At 44.8% G+C, this 25,715-nt stretch overlaps 2 protein-coding genes across 2 annotated transcripts in view; one reads left to right on the top strand and one right to left on the bottom strand.

The window, feature by feature from the left end:
- Positions 1-3,322, bottom strand: part of Tudor-SN (Staphylococcal nuclease domain-containing protein 1) — a 60,579-nt gene extending 57,257 nt beyond the window's left edge. Inside the window, exon 1 of the mRNA XM_075674493.1 lies at positions 2,972-3,322. Coding sequence (XP_075530608.1) covers positions 2,972-3,037 — 66 coding nt within the window. The 5' untranslated portion in view covers positions 3,038-3,322. The remainder of the gene's footprint in view (positions 1-2,971) is intronic.
- A 203-nt stretch (positions 3,323-3,525) lies between these two features.
- On the top strand, positions 3,526-23,333 carry LOC142563839 (transmembrane protein 216-like). The gene is made up of 5 exons (XM_075674494.1): positions 3,526-3,591; positions 3,731-3,750; positions 12,130-12,223; positions 16,923-17,015; positions 19,766-23,333. The coding sequence occupies exons 1-5, from the start codon at positions 3,582-3,584 to the stop codon at positions 19,966-19,968; spliced, it is 420 nt and encodes a 139-aa protein (XP_075530609.1). The 5' UTR covers positions 3,526-3,581; the 3' UTR covers positions 19,969-23,333.
- Positions 23,334-25,715: the final 2,382 nt, after the last annotated feature.

The raw sequence follows: 25,715 nt of genomic DNA, 5'->3' as shown, positions 1-25,715 counted from the left end.
AGAAGCATTGCAGAAACTGCCGCACTTCCCTTTCTACTAACGTGCCAGGCCAGAGGGGACGCAGCTAGAACTGTAGAGAGGAGGAGAAGGAGAGGGAGGAGAAGAGGCACTTTTCATATAAGAGAGGGGGGAGCTGAGGTGTGAAGGCAAGGAAACCCCACTACATTACGACAGCGGTTGCGGGGAAGCAGGATTAGCTTACGTTCAAGGTATGGTACAGTACGTTGCTGCTATTTCTGAAAAACACCATGCAAATATGTCAAGCAGGCAACTAACACAGGGCGTGCAGAAGCAGAGCCGCATTAATTAAAATGCACCGCAGGGTCCAGGAGACACTATGGACGCGCTCGACCGTCAAATCAACACTTCTGTGCTCGCCGCATTAGCTTTGCGGCTATGGCATTGCTAGAGGTCACAAACTATGTGAGGGAGCGTCTGCATCGCTGCCAGATTGCTCCCCGTGTTGCCAGTCTCATTACTTTTCTGCCACACCGCATACTCTTCATGTACAGTTAATGCAAGGCACCCCAATGCAAACAGTGCTGAGACATCTCCCAAACAGCGAGACAAGTAAATGACATCGCACATCACCGAAATCAATTGCCAAAACTCGGGACGTAACACTGTTTACAAATAGGACCTAGGCTAATAACTACATCGACAGGAGCTGCACTTTGCAATTTGTAACTTACACGAACTTCAAAATTAAAGTGTGTTCTAAGCTGCATTTGCTATTGATACTTTACAGATGACGTCTGTGAGCTCGCAGCAATGTAATCTACTAGTTATATTGAATTATTATCTTTGCGTCAGCACCCCTTTAATGATTACACACACCCAATAACACATTGATAATGCGCTAACACATTACTTTGCACAAACAAAGACATTTTTCTTTGAACGAAACATCTTACAGACGAGACACTGCGAGTAGCAAACAAACACATAGTGCCAAGCTCCAAATTATTTTTATATAGTTACGTTCAAAACTATTGCCTTGCCAACCAACTTGGATTCAGACCTATGTGAAGAAAATTGTTCTTGTCTTCCACATACAAGATATAACTGGAATTCCTTACACCAAACATTTTGACAAAATAACTGTTTTTATTTATTCCCTTACACTGTATTTGTTCCTTTATGATGCCCACCTTGCTAACCCGCCGTGGTTGCTCAGTGGCTACGGTGTTGGGCTGCTGAGCACGAGATCTCGGGATCAAATCCCGGCCACGGCGGCCGCATTTCGATGGGGGCAAAATGCGAAAACACCCATGTACTTAAATTTAGGTGCACGTTAAAGAACCCTAGGTGGTCCAATTTTCCGGAGTCCTCCACTACGGCGTGCCTCATAATCAGAAAATGGTTTTGGCACATAAGACCCCACAATTTAATTTAAATTTGCCCAGCTTGCTAGAACCTTGAGTCCACAGTGTGTATTAAATCAATAAATGACACTTCTAGAAGAAACTCTGGCACTGTGATCATTCACCATCATGGGAATAATGGGGTCTGTGGATTTGTCTAAATCATTGTGCCCTTAGCTTCAAGCTTCTTGTGGCTCCATTTATCACACTTTATCTTCCTTATAGTGGGCTAAATTTACAAGCAATCATTTTTCTATACACACAAAAGCAATAGGACTCTGCACACATGCGCAGTCATCGCAAGTCGTGGCATTATTTAATGCAACATTTTGCCGAATATGAGCAATCTGCGAAATCGCGAAGTTGTTTGAAGCCAGAAAGTCAATGTATTTAGGGAAATCCACACACTACCCCGTCATGCTTGCGACGCCCGTAGACGTTAGCGCTAGATTTCCATCTCGGTACGTTTGTACAAAGTTCTAGTTCGTAGCACCCAACCACGTCGCGAGTAACGTACCTGGGTGTTACAAATGCCATCCACCACGAGATGCAGGGGGCTATAAGGCTGGGCGCAGCCACCGAAAGGGCGAATAAGGGTGCGGCTACTTCGCGGCTAAGCACAGCGTTGCCCCCTCATTTCAGGCAAAAATAAATAAATAAATAAATAAATAACCGAAGGTAAACGTGAAGCAAGGTAACCGCCTTCAGAGTCGTGGTATCGTCGAGGCGGCGAACTCGGTGCGGAGGGCAGCTTCAATTGCGCTGCCACAGAGGGAAGGCGAAACAAGTTGACGGCGGCCGCCACGAAAGAAAAAGAAGGAAACCGGGTCAACACTACGCCACGACGACGCTACACGGAAGACGTGGTCACCCCGAAGCAACACCCCCCTCCCTTCTCTCCCTCGCTTGACCGAAACCACGCCGTCGCCGCGGCAGTTCAACTGCGATCGCAAGAACGGGAACCTTACCCAAAAGCCACACCGGCGAGAGCGGACGTCGCGCTATCTTCGTTCGCGTCACAAGGGGAACAGGGAGTCGAAAGGTGTGGGGAGGGACGGGGGTGCAACAGACTCCGGTCGCGCCGCGCTGAAAACGTGAAGTAACGCCGCTAGAGCGGTGTAGTAGGAAGCCGCGCAGGCGCTACGGGCACCCGATCAACAAAGGGCGACATAAAATTTAAAAAAAAAAAAAAACGAACAAATGCGGGAAACACCGAGGTCGCGACTCCCGCTCGACCACCGCGAACGGCGGCGAGAAACACCAAAGAATCGACGCGATCCGCCGAGAAAACGTACGCGAGGCCGCAGGTGTGGAAACGGTAGAGGCCCACCGATGCTCGGGGTTGAGACCGCGGGGACTGAAGCAGAACCGGCGCTGCTGCGACACGATCTCGCGAAGCGCGACCCGGCTTCGCTAATCGCAACCGGCGCCGTGCGCCCGAAGTCGCGGGACCGACCGATCGGCGGCCGAAAGCGTTATCGCGGCGGCTCCAAACCCACGCCTCCATATGGCCAGGCACGCCGCTGCGGCTTGTCGTCGCCGCCGCCGGTTCATCGCTCCTCGCAGCCAAGCTCCGAGGGCGCGCGCTAGCGCTCACCAAGGCCTACCTGCTTGACGATGCAGCGGTGGAGCGGCTGCGGCTGTTGCTGTTGAGGCGGCTGCGGAGCGGACATGACGGCGAGAGGCTGGCTCAAGGCAGGGACATGCAGAGACGAGGCTGAAGTCCACACGTGCTAAATGCTGCTGCTGATGGCAAGCGAAATGGAACCTGGTTCCGTCGGTCGCCGGGTCTTGGGTCGGGCTGGCCGGGGTGAGGGAGGATCCGCAACGTGGGGGCCGCACGGACGCGTACACTTGCGCACCTGAGCAAGGGCTCAAACTCCGAAATACAGGGTCCAACACGGGTACACGACTCAGGCCGCTTCAGCTGATGTGGCCGGTCCGGAGGGAAAAGGACCCGACGGATGCGCGCCGGACGCTGCTTCGCACCCAACATTTGTGTCCATAAGCATTTTATTTCAACGTAAAAGCGCTTTTCTTTTAAAACATTTATTGGTTTTATGAAAAATAAAAAAGTTTGATTTATGCGTATATTATTGCCTGCAAAATCTTGAGTACTAAACTGATGACGTCACGCGAGTATGCCGAATTAGTACGCGCATTTTGTTTACAGCAGCCTCGCATCGTGCCTCGCGTGCCTCGCACATCGTGGCACGCATGGCGAGCGGTACGTAACATTGGATGCATTGCTTCATAGTTGCTTTTCTTTGCTCGTACTCAGAATTAAAGCACTGAAATAGCCTCCAACAGTGATTGTCAAGGTTACGCTGTTTCATCCTAAAACGCTCGTTTCGTTTTCGTTTCAGCTCCGGACGGCGATGAAATCGTATCCTTTTCATCTGGTCGATGATAGGTGGACCTGATGATCGTGGACGTGATGTAGGTCGAGTGCCTAGGCTGAAAATGCTATGAACTCCGTCTATCGTCGGGAAGAAGCCTACCACCCGTTCTAGTCGTAGCCGTGGCCGCCGTGGCATACTTCTCGGAGGGTCGTGCTTGTGGGACCGTACCCGTATTGCTGCGCGAGCGCAGCAGCCATGGCAGCACCACTGAAACCGAAAATATCTGCACTACGCGCGGTGGCGCTGACGGCTGGGAGCGCTTTCCTTCAGTCGGATGGTTGAGTGTAGTACACTGCTCGATCGTGCTCTGTGCGTTCGTACTCGTAGTACTTATTTTTACTCTCGCGTGATCAAGGCAATTCCCATGCATGCAACAAGCGCGCCGCCCTCGGCTGTTGCCCTAACGTGCTGCGAAATGTTGTACACAAGCCGTTTGAATTTCGGCGCGCCGGTATCGCTCAAGCATGCATGGGTCGGGAAGTTGAAGTTAGCTCGGCTATTTTCGCGGCAACGGAAAGACATTAATGTAGTGTACCAGGATATTCTAGTGCACAGTGTACCAGAATATTCTAGTGCACTAGACACATTAAACTCTTAGACAATATTGCAGTGAAGGAATTTTTCCCCCTCTCTGTGATTTGTCCCGCACAACATCAGTCATGCAATGCTATTTCACTTGCAGTTTTATGCTTCCTCAGAGCAATTAAGTGTTTACTGGTCCGTATCTTTCAAGAAAGTGCTGATTTGGGCAAAATTCTTAAATGTCAACAAACTGACACATAGCTTGCAAACTGAATTACGAAGGAACAGTGCCAACTAAGACGATCACGAAAGGGAGAATGACACAGGACAAGCACCAACTTGATCTATCTTTATTCACCGAAAAATCAGCAAATATAAGGAAGAACACAGACATGCGCACAAGGACCATAATGCATCATCTCCCAAACCGTTCAAGATAGGACATTTCGCTTTTGAAGAGGGTCACCTAAGTATCACTAACACGGTGTTCTCCTCTCTTATTTATATGGAATGCTTCCAAAACCTCACGTGCCTTTGTTTCTCTGCTTTTGCTGAGAGTCTGTATCTCTTGGAACCATGGTTCACACTTCTTGCAGTAGAGGCATTGTTTCCGTGGTGAATGTTCTGCCGCTCAGCCACATGCAGTGCAAGTTGTGCAATGTTGCGAAAGATGCGCACCTCCTCCTTTCAGCCACCGCACATGTTCAGCTGCACAGTCATCTACCCATTTTGCCCACATAGGTTTTCCCGCAGGTCAACGGTATTTCATACACCACACCGGTGCAGCACTTTACAAACTGCTTTACATGTTTTTTGGTGCAGCTGCTCCTCGTATCCCTCACTCGCGATGCGGGCGCAGAGCTGTGCTTGTTTCCGAGGAGCCGAAAACACGACTGGGACGCCATGTCTGTTTGTCACCTTTTTCATATTGTGGGCTATCCTATATACATACGGAACCACTTCCGACTTCGCAGCTTGTTTTTCTTGTGCGCACGGTTTTTTTGACAATGGCACTTTCAATTTTCTGCAAGATCGCTTCAGCCACTGCTGTGATAACCGTGCCTGGGAACCCCGCCGAAACCAACCTATAAACTTGCTCGTCAAAGATCGCATGCATTGCATGGTGACAAGATTTCACGATAGCATACTCAACACAAAGTTTAGCAATGGAACATGTTACAGTTTTTGAATGCGCCGACGCATAAGGAACAAGCTCCTTTTGTGCTCGAGGTGCGTACTGCCAACATACATGCTCTTCACCCCAAGGTAATATTAATGTCTAAAAACTGTAATTGCACCTGCAAGGGTAGTTCATGCGTGGGTACCAACCCCCGTCCCTTCTCTTTAAAACTGTCTCGGACAGTGCTTACACCATCTGTGCAAGTCAAAAAGTTCAGTTTCTTAAAACCTGTTAGAAAACCGTCAACATACCTGAACACTCCTAGTACAGCCTTTCCTGTTAAAATTGGCTCCAAGGCGCTGTCAAAACAGGTTAAGGAAATGTTAGGAAGCACCGGGGCTACGCAGGATCCAATACAAATCCCTTGTCTTTGTCAATAAAACTTGTTCTCAAAAGAGAGAAACGTCACACCAAGGTGACCGAGTGTCAGAACATTCACCACGGAAACAATGCCTCTACTGCAAGAAGTGTGAACCACAGTTCCGAGAGATAAAGATTCTTGGCAGAAGCAGAGAAACAAAGGCACGTAAGGTTTTGGAAGCATTCCATATAAAAAAGAGAGGAAAACACTGTGTTAGTGATAATTAGGTGACCCTCTTCAAAAGTGAAATCTCGTATCTTGAACGGTTTGGCAGATGATGCATTATGGTCTCTGTGCACATGTCTGTGATTTTCCTTATATTTGCTGATTTTTCAGTGAATAAATATAAGATGAAGTTGGCGCTTGTCCTGTGTCGTTCTCCCTCTCGTGATCGTCTTAGTTGGCGCTGTTCCTTCCTAATTCAAGTATGCACCATCTAGCCCAAATGAGTGTTGTCCTGAACCTTGCAACCTGTTCCCGAATAACCATTCATGTACCATAAGTGACCATGGAACACATTTTAAATGTTGCACACATCCTTTAGATATCTAAATTTGTCCAAACATTACAAATACATACCATGGATAATCTAAGTGCCATCCAGATCACGTCGCTGTGACGTTGCAAGGATATCGCAGCTGGACATATGCAACCTCTAATAGATGCTTACTTTAGGCATGCAGGGGTCTGCAGAACATCTAGTGGATATTTGCCAATTCTCGCTAGTGAGCTGTTTGGTCCCAAGAAAGGCGTTTTGTCATTTTGTTACAACATACATGTCATGTGATCAGCAATGGCATAGTCTTGGGCTACCACGTTCTGGAACAAAAATTTTCTGGAAATTTTCGCCGGGTCTTCACTGTCTAACTTGAGTCTACAGTTCCACCCTTCTGCAAAATTTAAGCTTCATGCTTAACATGAATGACATTTCATGCATAATAAAGCTTGGGGAAATTAGCATTTTAAAAGATCTAGTTGCATAAATTGAACTACAAAACTTTTAATTATACCCCTCAAGCGATACAGCATCTGAAATAAATCTTCAAGAAAACTTAAAATGTAGCCAAGCCATATGACATAGCCCATACTTCTCTACGATGCCAGTGTAGTCCATAAAGAATCTAATTATAAAGTAGAATGAACGTCAAGAAGACATCGGCTACTTGATATTTGCAAAATACATTTTAGTAGGATGTCCTTTAGAGGTTATGACGTGACATGGACAAATGGATCACACCTGGATTTTCATAGCATATCGGTTGTTAACTAGGTTGGCACGAGAGACGCGATGTTGTAATGGTTTGTAAAGCAAACAGTTCGTTTGACCTTGCTAGGTTGGTCACGATTGTGCTTTCGCTGACAAAAACCCAATTATGACCAATCATGCAAGGAAAAAAGGGTAAAACAATGGTTCGCTTTCCAAACCATTACAAAATCGTACCTTTAATACTGATTGTTGCATAAGTATGAGCGCCGGGTATGCATGAGCCCCCCAAGTAAACCGCTGTCCAATTACCACCCAGATTTTGCACAGAGGCAGAATTTTCCAGTGGATTAAGTTTAATACAATGTTTACTTTGCCTGTTCACAATAAAACCGAAGTGCACATCGTCCACGACAACGCCACGCAATAAAACAAATTTTTGTTCAACAGTACAGTGCCGCCATCTGTCACTGCTATGATGCAGCGCATCTTGCCGGTAACAGATTGCGCCGCCATTACGTTGCAGCAAAATAACCATCTTTCAGTAATGTCATCGCAGGCATGATAAGCAGTGACCAAAGCAATAAGAAATTCGTTCAGAGAGGCACATGGCAGAACTCCAGATCAGTTTTTCGCAGCAAATATAACTTCAGATACAGTAAATAGGTATGCAGAAGTGTGGGTGTTTGAGGAGACCAGCTTTGTGCAAAGCAGTCCTATCTGTGCAGCAAAAAAAAAAAAAAAATTAATGCACTTTGTAGTAATCATCATTCCCATACCTGTATTCTTTTTCCTGCACTGTGTGCCAGATACTGCTTTCTGTCCTGCACAGTGTTGTCAGGGCCAATGATTACAAGTAGACCCATGATTACAACGTGCAGAAAAAGTATTGTTGCAACAAAGTAGCTGCACTCTTGGAAAAGATTGTGTTCAACAGTGACAGAAGCAAGCTCGGTTCTGAACATGAACCAACTAATTATGCCTTAAACCAGCAGGGATAGTTGCACAGAATAATGGGAGGCGATGTTAGTTTGTGTGTCATGAAATTTATCACCACTGTACTCGGCATGCGACTTCGTCATGTTGTGCCATATTGTCAGCTTTGATTTGCTCCCACGGCGACTGAAATAGAAACATGATGGAATTCCACACCTTCCACTTCTAGTCACGCTAAACGAGCGTGCTGTTCTAGACATTCTGTCAAATTCGATCGTACTGTGAAATTCACCATCTTGTCACCTCATATTGCCTCATAGCGCAGCTCAAACACAAACAAGGTGGCATATGACAGTGTCAAGGATGTCACCTTTGGTCCGTGTGGCTAGAAATGTGAAAAAGCACCAGAACGTTTCACGAAGATCCACGAGAAGGTGCGTTGCACATTGTGTCGAGCGGGCGAATGACACAGCAGCTGACTCTCCGGGCGGGCAAGTGCCCAACAGGGTTTATTCCGCCCTTATATGGTCGTAGATGCTGTGCTGCCATCCAGCGGTACTGCCGTACACTACACATTGGGCAAGATTAGGCACTGCTGTCGGTGGAGCCTTTAGAGCGTCGCCATGGGGGTGAACGTTGAAGCTAAGGCCCACTTCCAAAGCTGCAACATAAACCGTGTTGCCTTGCTGGCTCCTGCCACATGGTGGCAAATACTGCAGTCTGCTTAGTGTCCTTAGAATAAGTAACTTCACGTTTTCCAAATTCACACAGTGCTCACGAACATACTGGCGGGATGACGTAAAGCTAACATCGAATCACTTCACAGCTACCATTCACACAACACGGGGGAAAAGCAGATGATGCAGACCCACAGTAACCCCGTTCTCACCCTAATAACATTTCCCAAAGCAATGGGTGGCAGTGAAAATGCTGCACTCTTTTAATTGTGGCCATCCAGCTATCAGCTTCAGCCACACCTTTCTGGGGCACACATTTCAATTTGATGAGCAGCTTGAATTGTCTTGAAGTATGGTTACTGCTAGACCTGCTAGAACACTGCTAGACTGTAGTATTTCAATGGCAGTATGGTATTGGTTTTTCTCACTGAAAATCCCAATGGTGATTTGGCCTTTGGCTGTGTCTAAGCAAGCAACATGGGAACAGGTGACGTATGATTCCGTGATGCGCTATCCTGAAGCCCAAATTGCGAAGCGGTCTGTCCTGTGAATCCAGCAATGTCAAACATTCTTTTTAAGCATGAAATGCTTTTAACTCCCGTTGTTGGCGACCTTCAAGTGACCTTAAGCCAAATGCCAGAGCCGTTATCTCGGCAGTCAAAATGAGAACATCCAGGCAAGTTGTGAACACAAAATAAGATCAACCAGGCGATCAGTCAAAACTCTTTAAAAAATTTGGTCTCCGGCCCACAACCCTTCATACAGGACTGCATTACATATGCTAGTTACTGCCAGAACAAGTTACAAAAAATATTGCTTCCGATTTCTTCCTAATGTTTGTTCACAATATCACTCAATCTGTAATTTCTAGTACACTGAAATTTTTATTTGTCATTTCCACTAGCGGCGTTCAGTGGGCAGGATACCATACACTTGTCATCTTTTGGCGTTGAGACAGGGTTGCCTGTTCAACGCCAGCGGTCTGCGAGTTCCTCAGCTTGAGAGATAATGCCGCGCTGCATGACCAAACTGGCAGCGTCCAGCGCGCTGCGTATGGCTGCTTGGCCAACATGGCACTTACGATGAGATTCAGTTCAAAACAGGTTCGTGTGCTGCGGTGTGCCATTGCAAACATGCATATAGGCATTTTAAGATTGTGGCCAGTATCATCTCCAAGCAATCTGCTTTGCCGGTAGCCATTCCATGCTTAGGTCTACTCTCGATTACGGGAGAGTCGATTACGGGAGAGCCATTATTATTTTCCTTTTTTTTCTTTCTGCGCTTCTGCGTATTTAACACGGGATAAATGTAAATCCCTACTGTCCCTTCTTTTGAAATGTGGAACACCCCTTCTTTATCCTTTTATCTCATCAACATGCTTGATACATTCCGCTTTCGGTGAGGTGATGATACCTTGCAACCCCTGCATCGGGCTGACCTGCGAACCGATCACCAAGTACAAACTTCAGAACATATCTGTCATGGGATGGCAGCCATCACTAAGTCGTTTCGATTAGCTTTTCTCAAAATGCCTGAGGATGCCGCGTACGTCAACACTCATTGTTCGAAAGAAGTCCTGGGCAGTACGGGACAACACATTGAGGAAAACGAATGAGACGAGAGCACGTGTGGAGGTCTTTAATAAATCGTGTTTCAATGAGGTGGAAATTTGGTCTTGGTGATCGTGGAGCCATTTTTACGTCAAAAAATGGGTAAAAGGAAGGGAGTGTTTGGCAAAGTCTGGCTCACTGTGTTAGTTTCCTACTCGAAGCTACATGGTGAGTGAATTGTCCTAATGACATTTTCGTCTGCGATGAGTGCCATTCCCATTGAAGATTGTCATTGTCGAAAGTGTCATTGAACACTTTTGTGTGGGGGACCTGTGTGTGTAGCCACTATGGCCTTTTGGAGGCAATTTGGGTGTTCCTCGTGGTATTGCTCAAGGGGCTATATCAAGCAGAGATGTGGAACTTTCTGTACTTACCATCTGTTTTTATCCGTGGTGCACAAATTCAGCAAAAAAAAAAAAAAAAACAATACCTGTTCTTACCTGTGGTTCACGTTTATATAGAAAATGAGCCACTTTGTGCAAGTTGTTGGCAGCGATTCACTGCTCACGGAGCATAACACGTACAAGCAGGGATGCTTAAAGCATCCTACTTGGAAAAATGCTAAATTTCGGGCACATCGTTTACGTAGCAGTTCATCTGTCAGCTGTTTTGAAAGAAGGCCGTATTATTAGGGACATCTTTTGGAAGGGCTAGGTGAGCTGAACCTAAAAAAAAATAAAAGAAGAAAAAGGCCTTCTACCGTTCGGATTTGCAGAGCAGATGGTTGCCCTTAACTGATGGATGTGAAAATGTGGACCCTCTCTGTTTCCACTCCCGATGTTCCACTGCCATTGCTGTCAGCCAGAGACTTGGGCATTATTGCATGCTAGGAACAGGCATAGGGTACGCAAATATATCAGCACTTCCTTTTTATGTTACAATGCAGGCTGTAATATTGAGGATTTTAAAAAACAAGTCAACTGCAACACAAATTTTATGCCGTGTAAAATGCCTAGTTTCAAGTATACTTTCAATATAGAACAGCCTCCGTATAATGTTTTAGGTTTTGAGCACAAGTGTTGTCAGAGGAAGCTAGCAGAAATGTACGTTTTCGATGCCAAAGCTTAAAAAAAAATGCCCCCATTACCACTCCGCGGAAATTATGCACAGCCTGCAACGTTGATAACCAGCAGCATTCCTTTGCATAATCTTCGAGATTAGTAAGCGCCACTTGTGGTGCTCTGAAAATCTCTGAGCCAGTGTGCTGGGATTTGCATATCTGCTAACCACCAGGTTTGCCACCAGGTTTCGCTTGTCTGCTTTGCTGCTGTTTTTTAATAACTGTTAGTAAGAAAATTAAACAGTTACCAGCAATGCAGCATTGCCAAGATTGCTCTAACAGCATATAACCACTCATTTACAAGCGCTCATTTATAGCCAATTTAGCCAGAGTAAGATGCAACTGAAGTTGGGATTTAACTGAGTACCGAAACATAATTTTTGAATTTCTAGGAACCCTACCACATGCTTCTCGCACATAAAAGGGTGGCGCTTTGAAGTACAAAAGCTGGGAAACGCTTCTCGGGTATTTTGACTTCATGCTGTAAAGTTAGTCTCACAATGCCATACCCTGTGTGGTTGACACATCATAGCACAGAGCAATATTTCATGACATTGTGCAGCAATAAGAGCAGATGTGCTTATGGGGCTCACGAAAACATAAAGAAAGGCGCAGCGCATATTTCGTCTTGCAGAACTTGCGTGTTGCATCTGCAGCAATCACAAGAACAATGTAAGCCAATGTGTCGTGGCATCTACCTCATGGGTACCGAAACCACCACGTTGGTTATAGCATCGTCGTTTGACTGTGTTCTGCATCACTTCACTCTGCCCCGTTGCCACTGTGTTGGTTTCCTTGACGGTCACCCATCAGCTCTCATCATTGCCATACCAGGTGCTGTTGGTGTTTGGCGGTTGGTTCTATGTCCTGTTTGCAGCCGTGGAGCTGTTCCTCCTGCTTTTCAAAGGTAAGCAGACGTATCGCTCCGCTCCGTGCCGTGTTATATGCAACAAATTTGCAAATGATGAATCTGTGCAAGTGACTAGGGGCCATGTTCTCGATCTCGCTCTGCCTAGAGAATCTCGAGGAGTGTAGCCTGACTGGATGAGGCAGCACAAGCAGATGAGCTGGCTTAGCTGCTACTGTGAGGTTCAGCGGCGAAGCAGGTCTGGCCTGGTCGAGCTACTGAGGCCACTCGAAGACTCCGGTGCGACCATAGTGACTGCCGGGAATTAACTCTCTCCTTATTACTCTCCAACAAGACACATGTACACAACACGGAGGGGGCAACATGCCCCTTGCTTCAGTGATAATAGCAACCTCTAGAGCTACGTGCAGCATTGGTGCCAGCAGTGTCGGCACTGCATTCTATTGTGGCCTCTAAGATCAGCCACCGGAGTGCATTCCCGCTTGCCACCACAATTCTGTAACCTCAGCACGGTTTCAAGAAAAGTCACCGTTGGAAAACACGCTTCTACTGTTCTGTAGAAGCTGTGGTTGAAAATTGATTCGAAAGTTTTTTTATGCATCTGGAAGAAGAGCAGCAGGGATAGGCTTTGGACAGTTGAGAAACAAAAATTAATAAGAAGGGTTAAAGAAATTAAGTCCTACCAGAAGATTCTCATTTACCGTAATATCCTGAGAGATGCCTCACCCCCAAAGAAAAACCCGCCCCCTTTTGGGGCATGATTTGCCATGTTTTCCAAAACACCGAAAGATAGCCCACTTCTCGTAATCCCTGACACAGGTGTCGCACGTGCTGCACGCCGACCCACCAACCTGGGGACACGAGTTGCATAAAACCGTTTTAAGACAGCCTCCGGGAGACATGGGCTAGCTTCATCTGCACTGGGGCAGTAACGCCCAAGGGTAATCTCAAGAAACCCTCGCCTCAAGATGACGTGAACTTCGTGGCTGTGGCTTGGGCATCCGTGTCTGAGGACATTGTGTCCCAATCGCTGAAGCGCTGTTGAATACCACTGCCCCTGGTGGGTCCAAAGACGGCGAGCGCCACGGGCGAGCAGCATTGGTGGCTCCCCTTTCCGGTTACCTGCCGACCGCATCTGACTATTTATTTATTTTCAGTACTGCCAGTCTCTTTGCGAGACCATAGCAGGTGGGCGTACAGATTGTACATGCAGGTATAATAATACGTCAGCGCCACACAGCAAAACAGGAATCCGATGCAGTGACAGTCGTCACAAAGGTTATAAGTGCTAAAGGTACACGCAGCAAGTTTCCTTAACGATAATTAGGAATGAATGCCGAGCAGAAATTCTGTGAACAACACACTTCTAACGGTTATAACTTATAACTTAACTGTGTGCGCAATGAAGTCATCGACATTTTGTTGGACAGCGTTAGTGACTGTTCTTTTGAAGGTTTTGAGGAAGACTGAACGAGGGCACATAAACAAACGTTCACAACATTTAGCTATGATGTGTGTGGTGTTTTTTTTTTCAGCTTGATTGTACATCAAAGTTAGTCCACCCCTTTTTTTTCAGCCGATTCCCTCTAGATTTTAGGTGGGCTATCTCTTGGGATATTACGGTCAGCATAAAAGATATCAATGCGAAATAGAAGCAGCGATTACAAACTCTTGCTGAAAGTTGAGAGAGAGATTGACTAAGTATAAATAATGTATCAATGCGAAATGCAAGCAGCAATTACAAAGTCTTGCTGAAAGTTGAGAGAGAGATTGACTAAGCATATATAGTAAAATTGACTGTAATTAACCGTAGTCAGTGATTATCTAAGATCCCAGTACTGTATTATAAACTCCACCCTCATAAATGCAATGCACCTGCCTGTTACTTCTGAAAGAGAGCAGAGCCATCTGGAGTTCGCTCACAGCTTAATGGCTACTTTGCTAATGTAAATGCTAGGCTATTTGGAAAATAAAAACTCGTTTCAAACTACACTATTACCTTTGGCTGAACACTGATATTAGGATCACCCATAAAATTTGCCAAGGTGTTCAGGTTTCGCCCTAAAACCAGTCACACAAAGACAGATATAAAACCTTGCACAAAGATCTGTGTGGAGAAAACCACCGTTTTAAACATGCAATACCGCTTGACGTCAAGTAAATAAGCAAATTTGATTGGCTGGCACATCTATGAAAGTTCTGTTTGGGTTGGACAGCGCACATATAACCTTTTATTCTGAGGTTGCCACTGACTGTAGGGTTGATAGTAAGTTAAAGTGAAAACAATTTACGAGAAACACAGCTTCTAAGAAAAATAATTGGGTTGGGGACATGATTATCTCTGCTCCCATCAAGTGTAAAAAAGTAAAAGTTAATGAGACAGACTACTGTTCAGAACATGAATCGAGGTGGCACCCCTGACGGAAAGATTGTGTCTCGTATTGACTAAAGAGAGCACTGTTTTGCTCATTAAATGAGGATTTCTTTAGAGCAAGTTGCAGAAAATTATTTTGCCACCCCCCCATGCGGCAAAAGCACGACAACAGATAAAATTACCTGTCACATTACCTTTTATTAGTGTACGCGGCTCCTGGGCCTTTTTTATAGTGCACTACATCACACTACATCTTATTGCAAGTTATTGTGTAGCTTACAATGCACAGCTAAATGTTCCAATTATTACACAAGTAGAAAAGTGGTGCCATGGCCTCCGTGATCGGGTGGTGCACGGTGTAACTCGATCTCAACGGCCATAGCGGCACTGTGAGGACATGGGGGTGCGAGCAGTTTATTGCAGCAGCTTTCACAGCGAAGCTGTTAGCCTCCAGTTGGTCAGGATATTTTGTGGCGTGCTCACCCAAAATATGGCAGCTGGAAAAGGGCTCTGTCTTTCAGTCTCTGCGTAACAGAATTATGTTTTCTCGAATATTCGAATAACAGTCACAGGCTATCATGTCTGCAGCTTGCGTGTAAGGCGTACTTCATACACTTTCTGATGCAATGTACTTTTAAGCACTAATTTACTTCCATAAGGCACTTTTGCTTGGCGGATAGTGAGGATGTATGCTGCACTTCTACACACATGCGCATATGCGAAGTACAATGCCTGGGGTGGTGGTGCTTGTGTAACGTTGTCTAACATCAGTTGTTAACATCAATGCCTGGGGTGGTGGTACTTGTCTAACATCCGCACCAGCTTAGCTCTACATCCGCTTTCACTGGGTGGAATGCAGGCGAATTTTTGTTTATTTTCGGAAGCGGCATTTAAAAGGTGAAAATTCGGATGGTTAACGAAAGCTGCACTTGCTGCTGTGAAAGTAGCCCCCCGTCCTGCCTTCCCAATTTGCGAGGTGGGCTATCGGCATCGCTTTCAGTTTTCAGAATTGCTGGTGTCGGGACTCCATTATTTAAGATATTTCTCCGATAAAAAAGTTCTGCTTACAAAACTATCATGTGCTTCTGGAAATAGCTGCTGCAGCTATAAACATTTCTGAGGACGAGCTTTTCGTAGCGTCATAAAAAAACTGAGTCCTTAAAGAATCGGTTGTCAGTTCCTTTAAGCAATTGATTGTAAATTACTTTATTGAGCCAATTGAGCTACTATTCATCCCAGTCCTCATCAGCAGCCCTTTGGGTGTACTGTCAGAGCTAAGTGAAATCAATTTGCACTTTCTGAATGAAGTCGAAGAGGCTGTCCAGTGTTTTCTTCTGCTCCAGCGTCCATCCTGTGGGGTGAATCCACTCCCAGAGGGAAGAGAGTTGTTGCTCCCATAGGGAATATCTTCAATTATACTTTGTGGCAAATATCACCAAGAGCCAGGCGTACCCATGTAACGTGTTCCAGGTTTGCTTGTTCTACTGGGACTGGTCATCAGCGTCGTGCCTTATCCAGGTGTGTGCATGCTTGTTTGTCTTGTCTGCAACATCCGCCACGCTCTGCTGATGTTAGTTGGCCTGCAGGTGGAGTTTCATCTTCCTGCTAATTGGCTTGCTGCCCGTGAAAACTGAAGAGTGCTCACCTGCGAGTGTGGTAAATATTAAGCGCCGCTGTTTATACCATTGGTATGATGAATAGATTTGAGAGTCCCTTTCAAAACACTGATGCCCGCTTGTTGCTCTGTGTTGAACTTACGGAGGTCTCATGGCTCAACATATTTTCGCTTGGTGTTGAAGGTTGTTCAGATGGATAAGATGCATCTTCCAATGCTCACTGCAGTCACCATCATCATGAACTTGCATTAAAACACTTAAACACGTTACTGCATTAAACATTACTGAACATTACATTACATTAAACATTACATTACATTACATTAAACATTACATTAAACATTACATTAAACACGTTACTGATTGGGTCCTCAGTTGTGAATCGCCTTAGCCTTGACTAAGAACAAAAGTTTGGCTGTTTCTTTAACATTTTGACCTGGCAGGTTAAATTGTTCGCTCAACGTTTTAACGCGAGGCATTACGTCTGCAACAAGTCTTTGCCAATAGCGTCTGCCGATTGTTCAAAAGTGCTCCCAGGTTAAAGGCAGCGTTCAAGCTGCATTTCACAGACAATGGGGCTGTGGCAGAAATGTTTCAGTTTTACAGCCGCTATTGAAGAAGGCTCGATTATTTGCAACACGGTTTAGCTGCACCATTGTATGACTTGTATGAGAGCACTCTCAAACGACCTTCTGAAGATGCCGTAGCAGTGTCGACGGGTAAAATGTATCTCCTCTTCTTCATGCAGGGCTGAGCTTTCCTTACCCAAGTGGCAACATGGCCACCGAGGTGTGCCTGCTGGCCTTCCTGACGGTCATCGAGAGCGTCCGCATCAGCCTAGGTTAGTGCGCGGTGCTCCTGAAAAAAAATCTTGGCTGTTGCAGTGGCCTGACTTTTACAGCTTCTGAGGAGTATTGGCACAACAAAGACAAAAGGGACACACACACACACACACACAGATATGGTAGAGGAACACAAGGGCTGCTTACAACTGTTTAACAGCCAGAAAGCTTTACACGCACAGTCAAACCTCAATTTTAGGAACTATAACAAAATCCTCAGTGTGACAATGTATTTAACTATTTTTTAGCTTCGTATCCATAGAACACCTTGTATTTTTCACCTCAATATAAGGAAGGGTATTCATCCACCATTTCAGTGTAATGAGTTTCACTTCTCGCATGAAGGAAAGCAGAGGCAATAAGTGGAAACTACTGTGGGCACCATTGGTGAAATGGCTGAATTGCGGGCGCTTGTTTTTGAACACACTGGACAAATTGCAAGCTGTGTGACAGAACTGCTACGAAAGTGGAGCGACGTCTTCGCCGGCAGTGGCAAACTTGGCTGGTCAACTCTTAAAGATGCTGGTTTTGTTCTCTTTGGTGATGTTGAAGTGTTCCTGCATTGATTGGGTTAATCACATTTGTTTGATGTGTAGCTCAGGAGTAATTAATCTTATTGATTCATGCCCCAATCCTCGCCTCTCTGTCATTAACTGAGCCAATGTGCATTGAACAGAAATCAGCAAAAATATCTCGTTTTATACTTGCCAATAATTCAGACAGCTTATCTGTAGGATATCTAAGAGAATGTGGAAACCAGAAACCACAAGGTCACTCATGCAAATTTTGGTTTTGTCGGTTACCATACGAAAATAATTTGTTCTAAATTTGTTTTTATGAAGCTATCTATAATGACTTATTTTCCTTCCAACATGTGAAATACTACCAACAAATCAATTAAAGAAAACAGTAATTTTTTAAGAACAAAGTGCACAGATGTATCTCAAGATGTGGTTTTGGTTTTCGACTAGCCAGCACAAATCATCACTTAACAACTCCCTAAAATGACTAAAAATTGGGACGAAAAAAGTTATTTCAACCAAAGAAACAGGAACAGAATCAAAACACACAGGGAATCGCAGTGACGTCGGAACTGCCTACCTTGCAGCATTCTGCAGTGTTAAGTGTAACATTTGCTGCACTTATTTGTTGAACATGCTAACGCACTTATTCCCAGTGTTATTATTGGTGCTCATTTCATGAAACAAATACGCTTACCATTTCACTCATGAATGAATGAGGTGAGATCATAGAACTCTGTAGTGTATACTGCACAGTTGCATGTGGACAGGTTCGCCACGGCAAAAAAAGAAAAATGAAATTTTTGGAAGTCTTTTGTATCAAGAAAAGAGGCATAGATTGCATCCGTGATACTTCTGTGTCTCCTTTAGAGATGAGGTTTTTATTTTATTTTTTTTGCAGACGAACCTGTGCACATGTACATTTTGTTGTGCATTTTTATCTGGTCTTCTAGAGAATTGCGATAAATCACTTGTGAGTGTACTGCCTGTGGTGTCCAGCAGTCTGTTTCTTCTGCCTTCTCTCATTTGTGCTACATCGGCTTCGCTGAGTGTCAACAAAGTAGCCCGAGAACAAGCTATCTTAAATATATTAGCCCATTTCACTGCATTCGCGAGTTAGTGGCAGCTCTAGACTGGCTGAGGCAGCGCCTGCTATTTTTGCTGATGGCTGCAAAAAAAATCGTACGAGCCTAACATAGAGACAATAGTAAACCCTCGTAACATGTATGCATGTTGCGAAGCTATTATCAAACCAAAATAATACCCTCAAATGGCTATCTTGTAGCTTGTACATTGCCTATACACTCGCAGCAACAGAGCGTGGCTGCCTCTTTTTTGCTTCGTGTAGCACAAGTCAGGGAACACTGTCCATTGTACCACCACATCTGCATCCACTGGGCAAAGTTTGGCGTTGAAGTTCACTCCAGTAGCCCAGGCTTAATGAAAAAAACTGTAGAAAAGAGATGTGGGAACACACTGGGTTCAAATCAACCAATCGACCAAATGACTATATGGCCAGGGTGGTGGGACATAAGCATAGCCGCACGGTGCAAATGTTTAAGGGGAAATGCTGTAGAGTGGTGTTTAATCACTTGTACCTGTTTCATTTTGGTGCGCCGACACTAAATTGTTGTGAGAAAGCATCGTTTGAGACATCCTCTATGTCTGCTCAGTAAACTTGGGTACTACTGAAAGCATTTCATTTCCCTTAAAGAAAGGAAAGGCACGCAATGTAGACAAGAACTATTCTTTGGGGATGAGGTAAGCTCCAAAGTTTGCAAACTTGAACTTCAGAGCATTGCATGTATCATGCAAAAGTTGTGGGTTGGGCTTTCAACAGTGGCAAGTTGTCTTTACTGCCAATTGAACTTCTCTTTTATCATTTCGTTGCCAGCAACAAAAATTGGTGACCCGTACATCCTTTGGACACGATTGGTGACGTCAGCGCAGTTAACAGGCTATGTTATGATAGATGTCTGACTTGTGACTATGTGTTTTACATGTTACAATGATAATTATGAATAGAGGGACATGCCCAGTGGCAAGCGCCCGGTGACCCAAGTTGGTGTGAAAGGCCAATGGTTAGATCAGAACATAGATGGACGTTCGAACGTCCATGAGGTATCCCGGGAATGCCAGTCACATTGACGAATTGAGTCCCTCACTTTCCGCGATTCTTCTTGCTTGATATCTCTTACGGGTACAACAAAAGGTGTCCCATCTTGTAGGCAAGCGGGGAAACCTGACAGAGCGCAGCCCCTGCCTGGCCCTCTCGGTGGTGCTGACGGTGCCGTCGGTACTTGGGGCGCTCTACTTCCTGCTGTGGCAGACGTACGTGCTGCGGCTGGACTGGGTTCTGGCGGCAGGGCAGGTGGCGCTGCAGGCACTTCAGACGCTGTTAGCCATCACCACCATGGTGGCCACCAAGTGAAGCCCCCGTGTGTTCAATGTTCCCTTTCACCAAGTGACCACCAAGCGACCACTGCACTTTCCAGGGGCAGCCTTCTCAATCGATCACTTTCCGAGATACTATCCACTTTTGTGCGACACAGCACACCGGATGCGTTGGCATCTATGAGCAACAGCGTACCTCGCACGATGCCGGACGCGCTGTCCTGGTGCCAGAAATTCCGTTGCTCAAAGGCGCCGATGCTTGCTGCTTTAGCTACGTGAAAGTGATAGCATCCCCAAAAGTGATCGACCAAGAATGTTGCTCCAATGCTTCTATTGGTGCACACTCCAAGAAAAGTACTCCATTCTAAAAAAAAAAAAAAGGTTGTGCCCTTTGGGACTTATCTTGTCCGCAAACAATAATCGTCATTTATCTTGCATGCCTTTCCTTACATTAATAAATAATAAGGTTGTGTACGCGGCACCTCTATGTCACAAACAGCATGCATATTATCAGTGTGACATAGCATTCATGACGGGAGAATAGCGAGTGCAGAGTTTTCAGGGAAACGCAAACTATACAGATAATTATTGTTTGGGGCCAGAATAGGCCGCAGAGGGTGTGTTTAGGGTGTTTAGGGTGTGTTTGTTTAGGTGTGTAGGCAGGATGCAAAATTAGTCCTTTCATTTATTGTTATTTTTTTTGTCCTCAATCAAAAACTTGTTGGTAACTTCGAACTGATTGATCTTGAAGCAGCACTATGTCAAAGACAAGAGACACAAGAATGTGGATGGTGCAAATGCTTAAAACGGACAAGCTTTATTCCTCAGAAACTCAGGTGTACAGGTTGTCTAAGCAAGCATTAGCCAATATTCTAAAATATTGTCGTGCGCTATAGGAGAGGGCGTTGCTAGATTAATTAATTTTGCAAGTCTTACACGTTTAGAGACAAATTGATCACGATTGACAAAATGATGTATTATAGGTACAATTTGCAATGATTATGCATGTCTGCAGAGTCTTATAGCCTTCCGAGTCTATGAAAATGGGAGCACTTGGAAATCAAAGTGGATTTGCTCTTGGGCTAGTTGGTAAATTTTAATTTAGAATAGAAAACTGTGCAAAGAACTGCACAGCAAAGAGGGACAGACACCTTAGCAATTGCTGCCAATAAAGGATAATAAAGACATAATTCCTGAAGCCACAAGCATCAAGGTTAGACAAATCAATGTAGTGCTAACTATTAATGCCAGTTTAGCTGAATATTTGCAGTGCTAGAGTTCCCTCTAGTAATTCCACCAGGATACCTTATGCTTGCCAGTCACCTCATTGGCACACACAGCCTTCCTTCACAAAGAGTTGCATTTAGCCATTGAATGGGAAAGGCACATGACATAATGGAGTAATATCAAAATTTGCATTACAACACTTTTCAGAGTAATGGTGTTGCTAACTGTGAATTGCGTGCGCGTGTCACTTATGCTCTCTCCCGTCGCAGCAGTACAAATTTGTGACAGGATGCCTTGAGAAGCAGTTTTCTTCAATGACCTCATTAATTCATGTATCTTCTATTTGTGTTTTGCAAATAATGAGCCAGGTTCAAAAGGTGCACAGTCAGCGAAAAAAAAGATGTATAACGCAGTAAAAGTTCTAGGAAACTGATGAAATTGTCCGCACGGGGGCTTTTCATGCCATTTATGGAGTTGCAGTAGATTTCCTTCAGCTGCTGCAGTAGCTCAGCGGTGACGTCGTTCTGCTGCCGAGCGTGAGGTTGCGGGTTCGATTCCAGACTTCGGCGGCCTCATTTCCCCGAGGACGATATGCAAAACGCTCACATACTTAGATATAGGTGCACCCTAAAGAACCCCAGGGGATCAAAATTAGTCCGGAGCCGTCCTCCACGGCATGTTTCATAGCTGCTGTGTTGCTCTGGGACACCCTGACTCAGTCAATCTGTAGATCACCTTCAAGACTGCCTCTTTTATGACAACTTCTTTGGTTAGCTGAACATTTTGAGGATCTTAGTTTAGACTTAAGTTAAATCATTGCACTGCTGTGTTTTACCAAAAACTTCAACATTGTGTAAGCCAGAACCGATCTCTAAAAGTCCATTAGCGCCCTTTCTGAAGGTACATTTAAGCAGGTCATTTATAACAGTAAGAAATGTTTAGAAAAAATAATTTTTCGGTTTAATTATTGTTTATCACCGCTATATCTGAGCCGATTTTATGCATCTTAACTGCACGATGCTACGGACAATACCAGCGTCACACACCATGGGGTCACACACCGGGCATGTGGACCCACTCCCAACCTTTCTGTGTTAGTATGCGACCTTCCTAGCCCCTCTCGCCCCTTTTTACCTCTCGCCAACCCTGGTCAAGTGGGTGCCTCCTCCCGAAAAAATGTCTGCCTATACTACTGAATACCAGTTATAATTGGTAATTACTGTAAGTGGTATATTGTTGTTTGAAGGCTGCAGTGTTGTGTAGTGGAGTGTGCGTTGCACGCTGTTGTGGCTGCACCATTGCAATTCACAGGTCTGTAGATTCCTGTTTCATCACAGAGTCGCATTGTAACAAGTGTGCAAGTTCCAGCATGTCACCACTGATTTCACTGGTCATCTATCATGAAAGGAGAGCGCAAAGTGCAAAGCTAAATGCTCAAGGACGTCTAGGGGCTGTCATTATGATCTCTAAGCTCAGTGCTCATCAAGAAAAAATATATATATATTGCACTCTAATATAAATCTTGCATCATAATATCTAGTCATGCCTTTTTTACTTGTTTATATAACTGGATGTGATATTTACTTGATATTTTATATATTATTTATAGGTGAATTGGCCTTTGTCACCGAAGGCTTATGTGTTTGTGATGTTGGTCTGTTCATACTCTTGTAGGCATTCTCTTTTTAACTTATTTTTGCTTGTTTATTGCCTCAGAATTTTGGGTCCTTTGTTAGGACCCTGCGAGCTTTTAAACTGCTTCATACACACATCTGGGAAATGAAAAGAGTGCACACAGTGCTTATTCACATAAAATTGTATGTATGAGTTTTAAAATAAAAAGATGTTTACTATTTTGTTGCCCTGGTTGTTGCAGCCCCCCCCCCCCCCCCAACTACCACCACACCTTTTGCCTAGTAATATATTTGTTGACTGCTCATTGTGCTTTTTGCTGGGTTGATCAAAACTGAGACATCTCTTTTTCTTAATGCAAAAGGATATCTCAATATTGGCAAAAAAACAGCTTGAGTTGGTAAAGAAATTGGTAAAAGAACAGTTCAAGGTTTGTTGCTAGGTGCAACAAAACTCAGACTGTTATTGCACTCATGTTTGAGCAATAGCTGCTTATTGATGTTCTATACCCTTGGGTGGCAATAAATGTGATACCATTTGCAATTTCTTGCTGCTTCGTCCTATCTGCGTATTTATGTCAGGCCTTTTGGGTAACTGGGACATTGTTTTGTTTAGGAATGTGCAAATATTATTGCGATTGTAATTATACGGGTACTCCAGGTGCATTTCTACCATCGTTGTTGTTGCCGTGATGTTCTGTATAAAGTTCAATGGCAATAACATCATCACCGTGTGCCATATGCTGTATGTGTGAGTGAAGGTGTGCAAGGGTGAGCTGACGATGGTGGCTCAATCTTGCATGTGCAAAGGAGGAAAGCGGGAAGGAAGTGCGCTGTCTTCCATCACACGCAATATACTGGGGGAGGGACATTCACCACCACAACTGCGCATGGCACGGCCGCGCGGGCTCCGTCTTGAAAGCGCTCTGCGATAGGGACAGATTGCGCCGAGCGCTGATAGCCTCATGTGTGATATGTTCTTGCTGCTTAGTTCACATTGAAGTGAGGAGCAGCCTGAAGGTTGATCAATTCACTCGCTGCCATGCTTTCTCACTTTGGAATTTTGACAGCGAGTCTACGTGGTCATAGAGCGAGATGAGTTCATCTTTGAGCGTGTGCGTGTGACACCATGCTTGTTTATTTAGTTAGTAAGCGGATGTTTAAAATGTTTATACGGCCGATAAAACTTCATATAGCTGTCTACTAATTTCCTATCACAATCAGTGCTTCCGACCTTTTGGGAAAAACTGTGACTTTTCGGAACTTTGGAATAACAAAGTGAGCAGTGTCCTATTCGATTCAGTATTGAAACGAATAAGTCACTATTCGTAAATATGAACATCTTTTTTAATTGTTTTCAAATATTTTAAAACATCAACTCTATCCATGCAATGAAACATAAGCTGGAGCGAAAGTGAAATAATTTTCATCTCTGCAGGCATAATAAGGCATAAAACTTGAGAACTTGCATATTGCAGTATGCTACATCACCCACGGAGCCAGACGGCCGACTTTACAGCAATTGTTCACACTTTCTGAAGAGCACTGCGTATGCGAACAGCCTGCTTAGCTGTTCCTAATACTCCATTTGCGTATTTTCTAAACAACGCTTTATAACATGCAACGTAATGACAGAAACTTGCTAACATTACGGCTACTTGGATGTGGACATAATTTCACATCGACTGTAAATGGCTGTACTTCAATGTAAAAGTTATCTATCCAATTAAATTCGCTTCTGGCATGATTTGATTCATATTCAATTCATTCTCAAAAATTCGCACACCCCTAGTTTTATTCCCTTATGCCATGTGTCTGAAAAGCCAAGGACCCAGAGAGGCTAACTATATTTTGCATAGTTAGAGATATTTTTATGTGAAGCGCACTTTGCCTCATCATTGTCTTCCCGTGACCGACACACTCCACTTGCGACACTTGTGTAGTTCACATAAACACACAAGCCCCTGCTAACAAAAAAAAAATACTGCTATGCACGCGAAGCACTTGATCACCATATGCGCGATTCAAGACTCAAAATGTACAAGTCTCCTTGTCATCATGTCCAAGGAAAATATCCCAAAGGTCCCACCTGTCAAGCAATAACTTCATGAAATGAACCATTCCAACATCAACTGAACCAGATATCTTTCTCAATTAGAGGACACGGGTAAAGCTGCGATCACATTGTTCAAGGAAGTCACGCCTCTATAGTTCAGTCAAAGTCCAATTTTTCGGACTCCCAGGGGCCACGAAACGTCCTAAAAATCGCTGAGTACGAAAAAAATGAATGCATGCCTTTTATTGCCCCAAAGGGCTCAAATCGTAACATAAACGTCCGAAATATTCCTGAAGGCCTGCCGGTATACACATATTAGGTGTATCAGTGCTCGTGCTGCGACAGAAGACAGCGGATGCATGCGTGTATAATTGAGAAGTTGAGACTAGCCCGTGGCATTTGCCCCTTCCCACTCTTGGTATGCTTCACCTCTATACTTCGCGGATGCTTCGCCGCGTAGGCTGCTGTATTGAGGCGAAGCTGACCTTCAGAAACCGGCATTATGCAACGCATCGTGCTTTCCGAGCTTCAGCCACTGGCGAGAATTACAAAGGCGGAATCGGCACCGTTGCTAAGAGCGGCGAATTGCATTAATAAAAAATACTGCACCGAACAGCAGGAAGCTTGGTAGCGATCGTCGAAGCAGGTAGGCCTGGCGTTGCCGCGGTTATGGTGGCGCTGGTGGCTTCGATTAATGCCGTTTCGGACAAGCACTCATGGCGAAAAGTCACGATAATCTTTTTGCGTCCGAAATTACATATGTTCTTATAGATTGACTACATGGGGTACATGGCAGTGCTGCAACGGCGCCTTAATTAACGGGCATGCCCGAAAAACCGGGTGTCTGGAAAATTGGTCATTGACTGTATT

Source organism: Dermacentor variabilis, chromosome 11 (genome assembly GCF_050947875.1).
Source record: "Dermacentor variabilis isolate Ectoservices chromosome 11, ASM5094787v1, whole genome shotgun sequence".
In the NCBI taxonomy this organism is placed as follows: domain Eukaryota; kingdom Metazoa; phylum Arthropoda; class Arachnida; order Ixodida; family Ixodidae; genus Dermacentor; species Dermacentor variabilis.
Note: the sequence above shows the minus strand (reverse complement) of the source record. Positions and strands in the feature narration are given on the sequence as shown.

Coding starts and splice junctions, on each gene's coding strand:
- LOC142563839 (XM_075674494.1), top strand. Junction 3,751..12,129: donor CTCCGGACGGCGATGAAATC/GTATCCTTTTCA, acceptor GTCACCCATCAG/CTCTCATCATTGCCATACCA. Junction 17,016..19,765: donor GAGCGTCCGCATCAGCCTAG/GTTAGTGCGCGG, acceptor CCCATCTTGTAG/GCAAGCGGGGAAACCTGACA.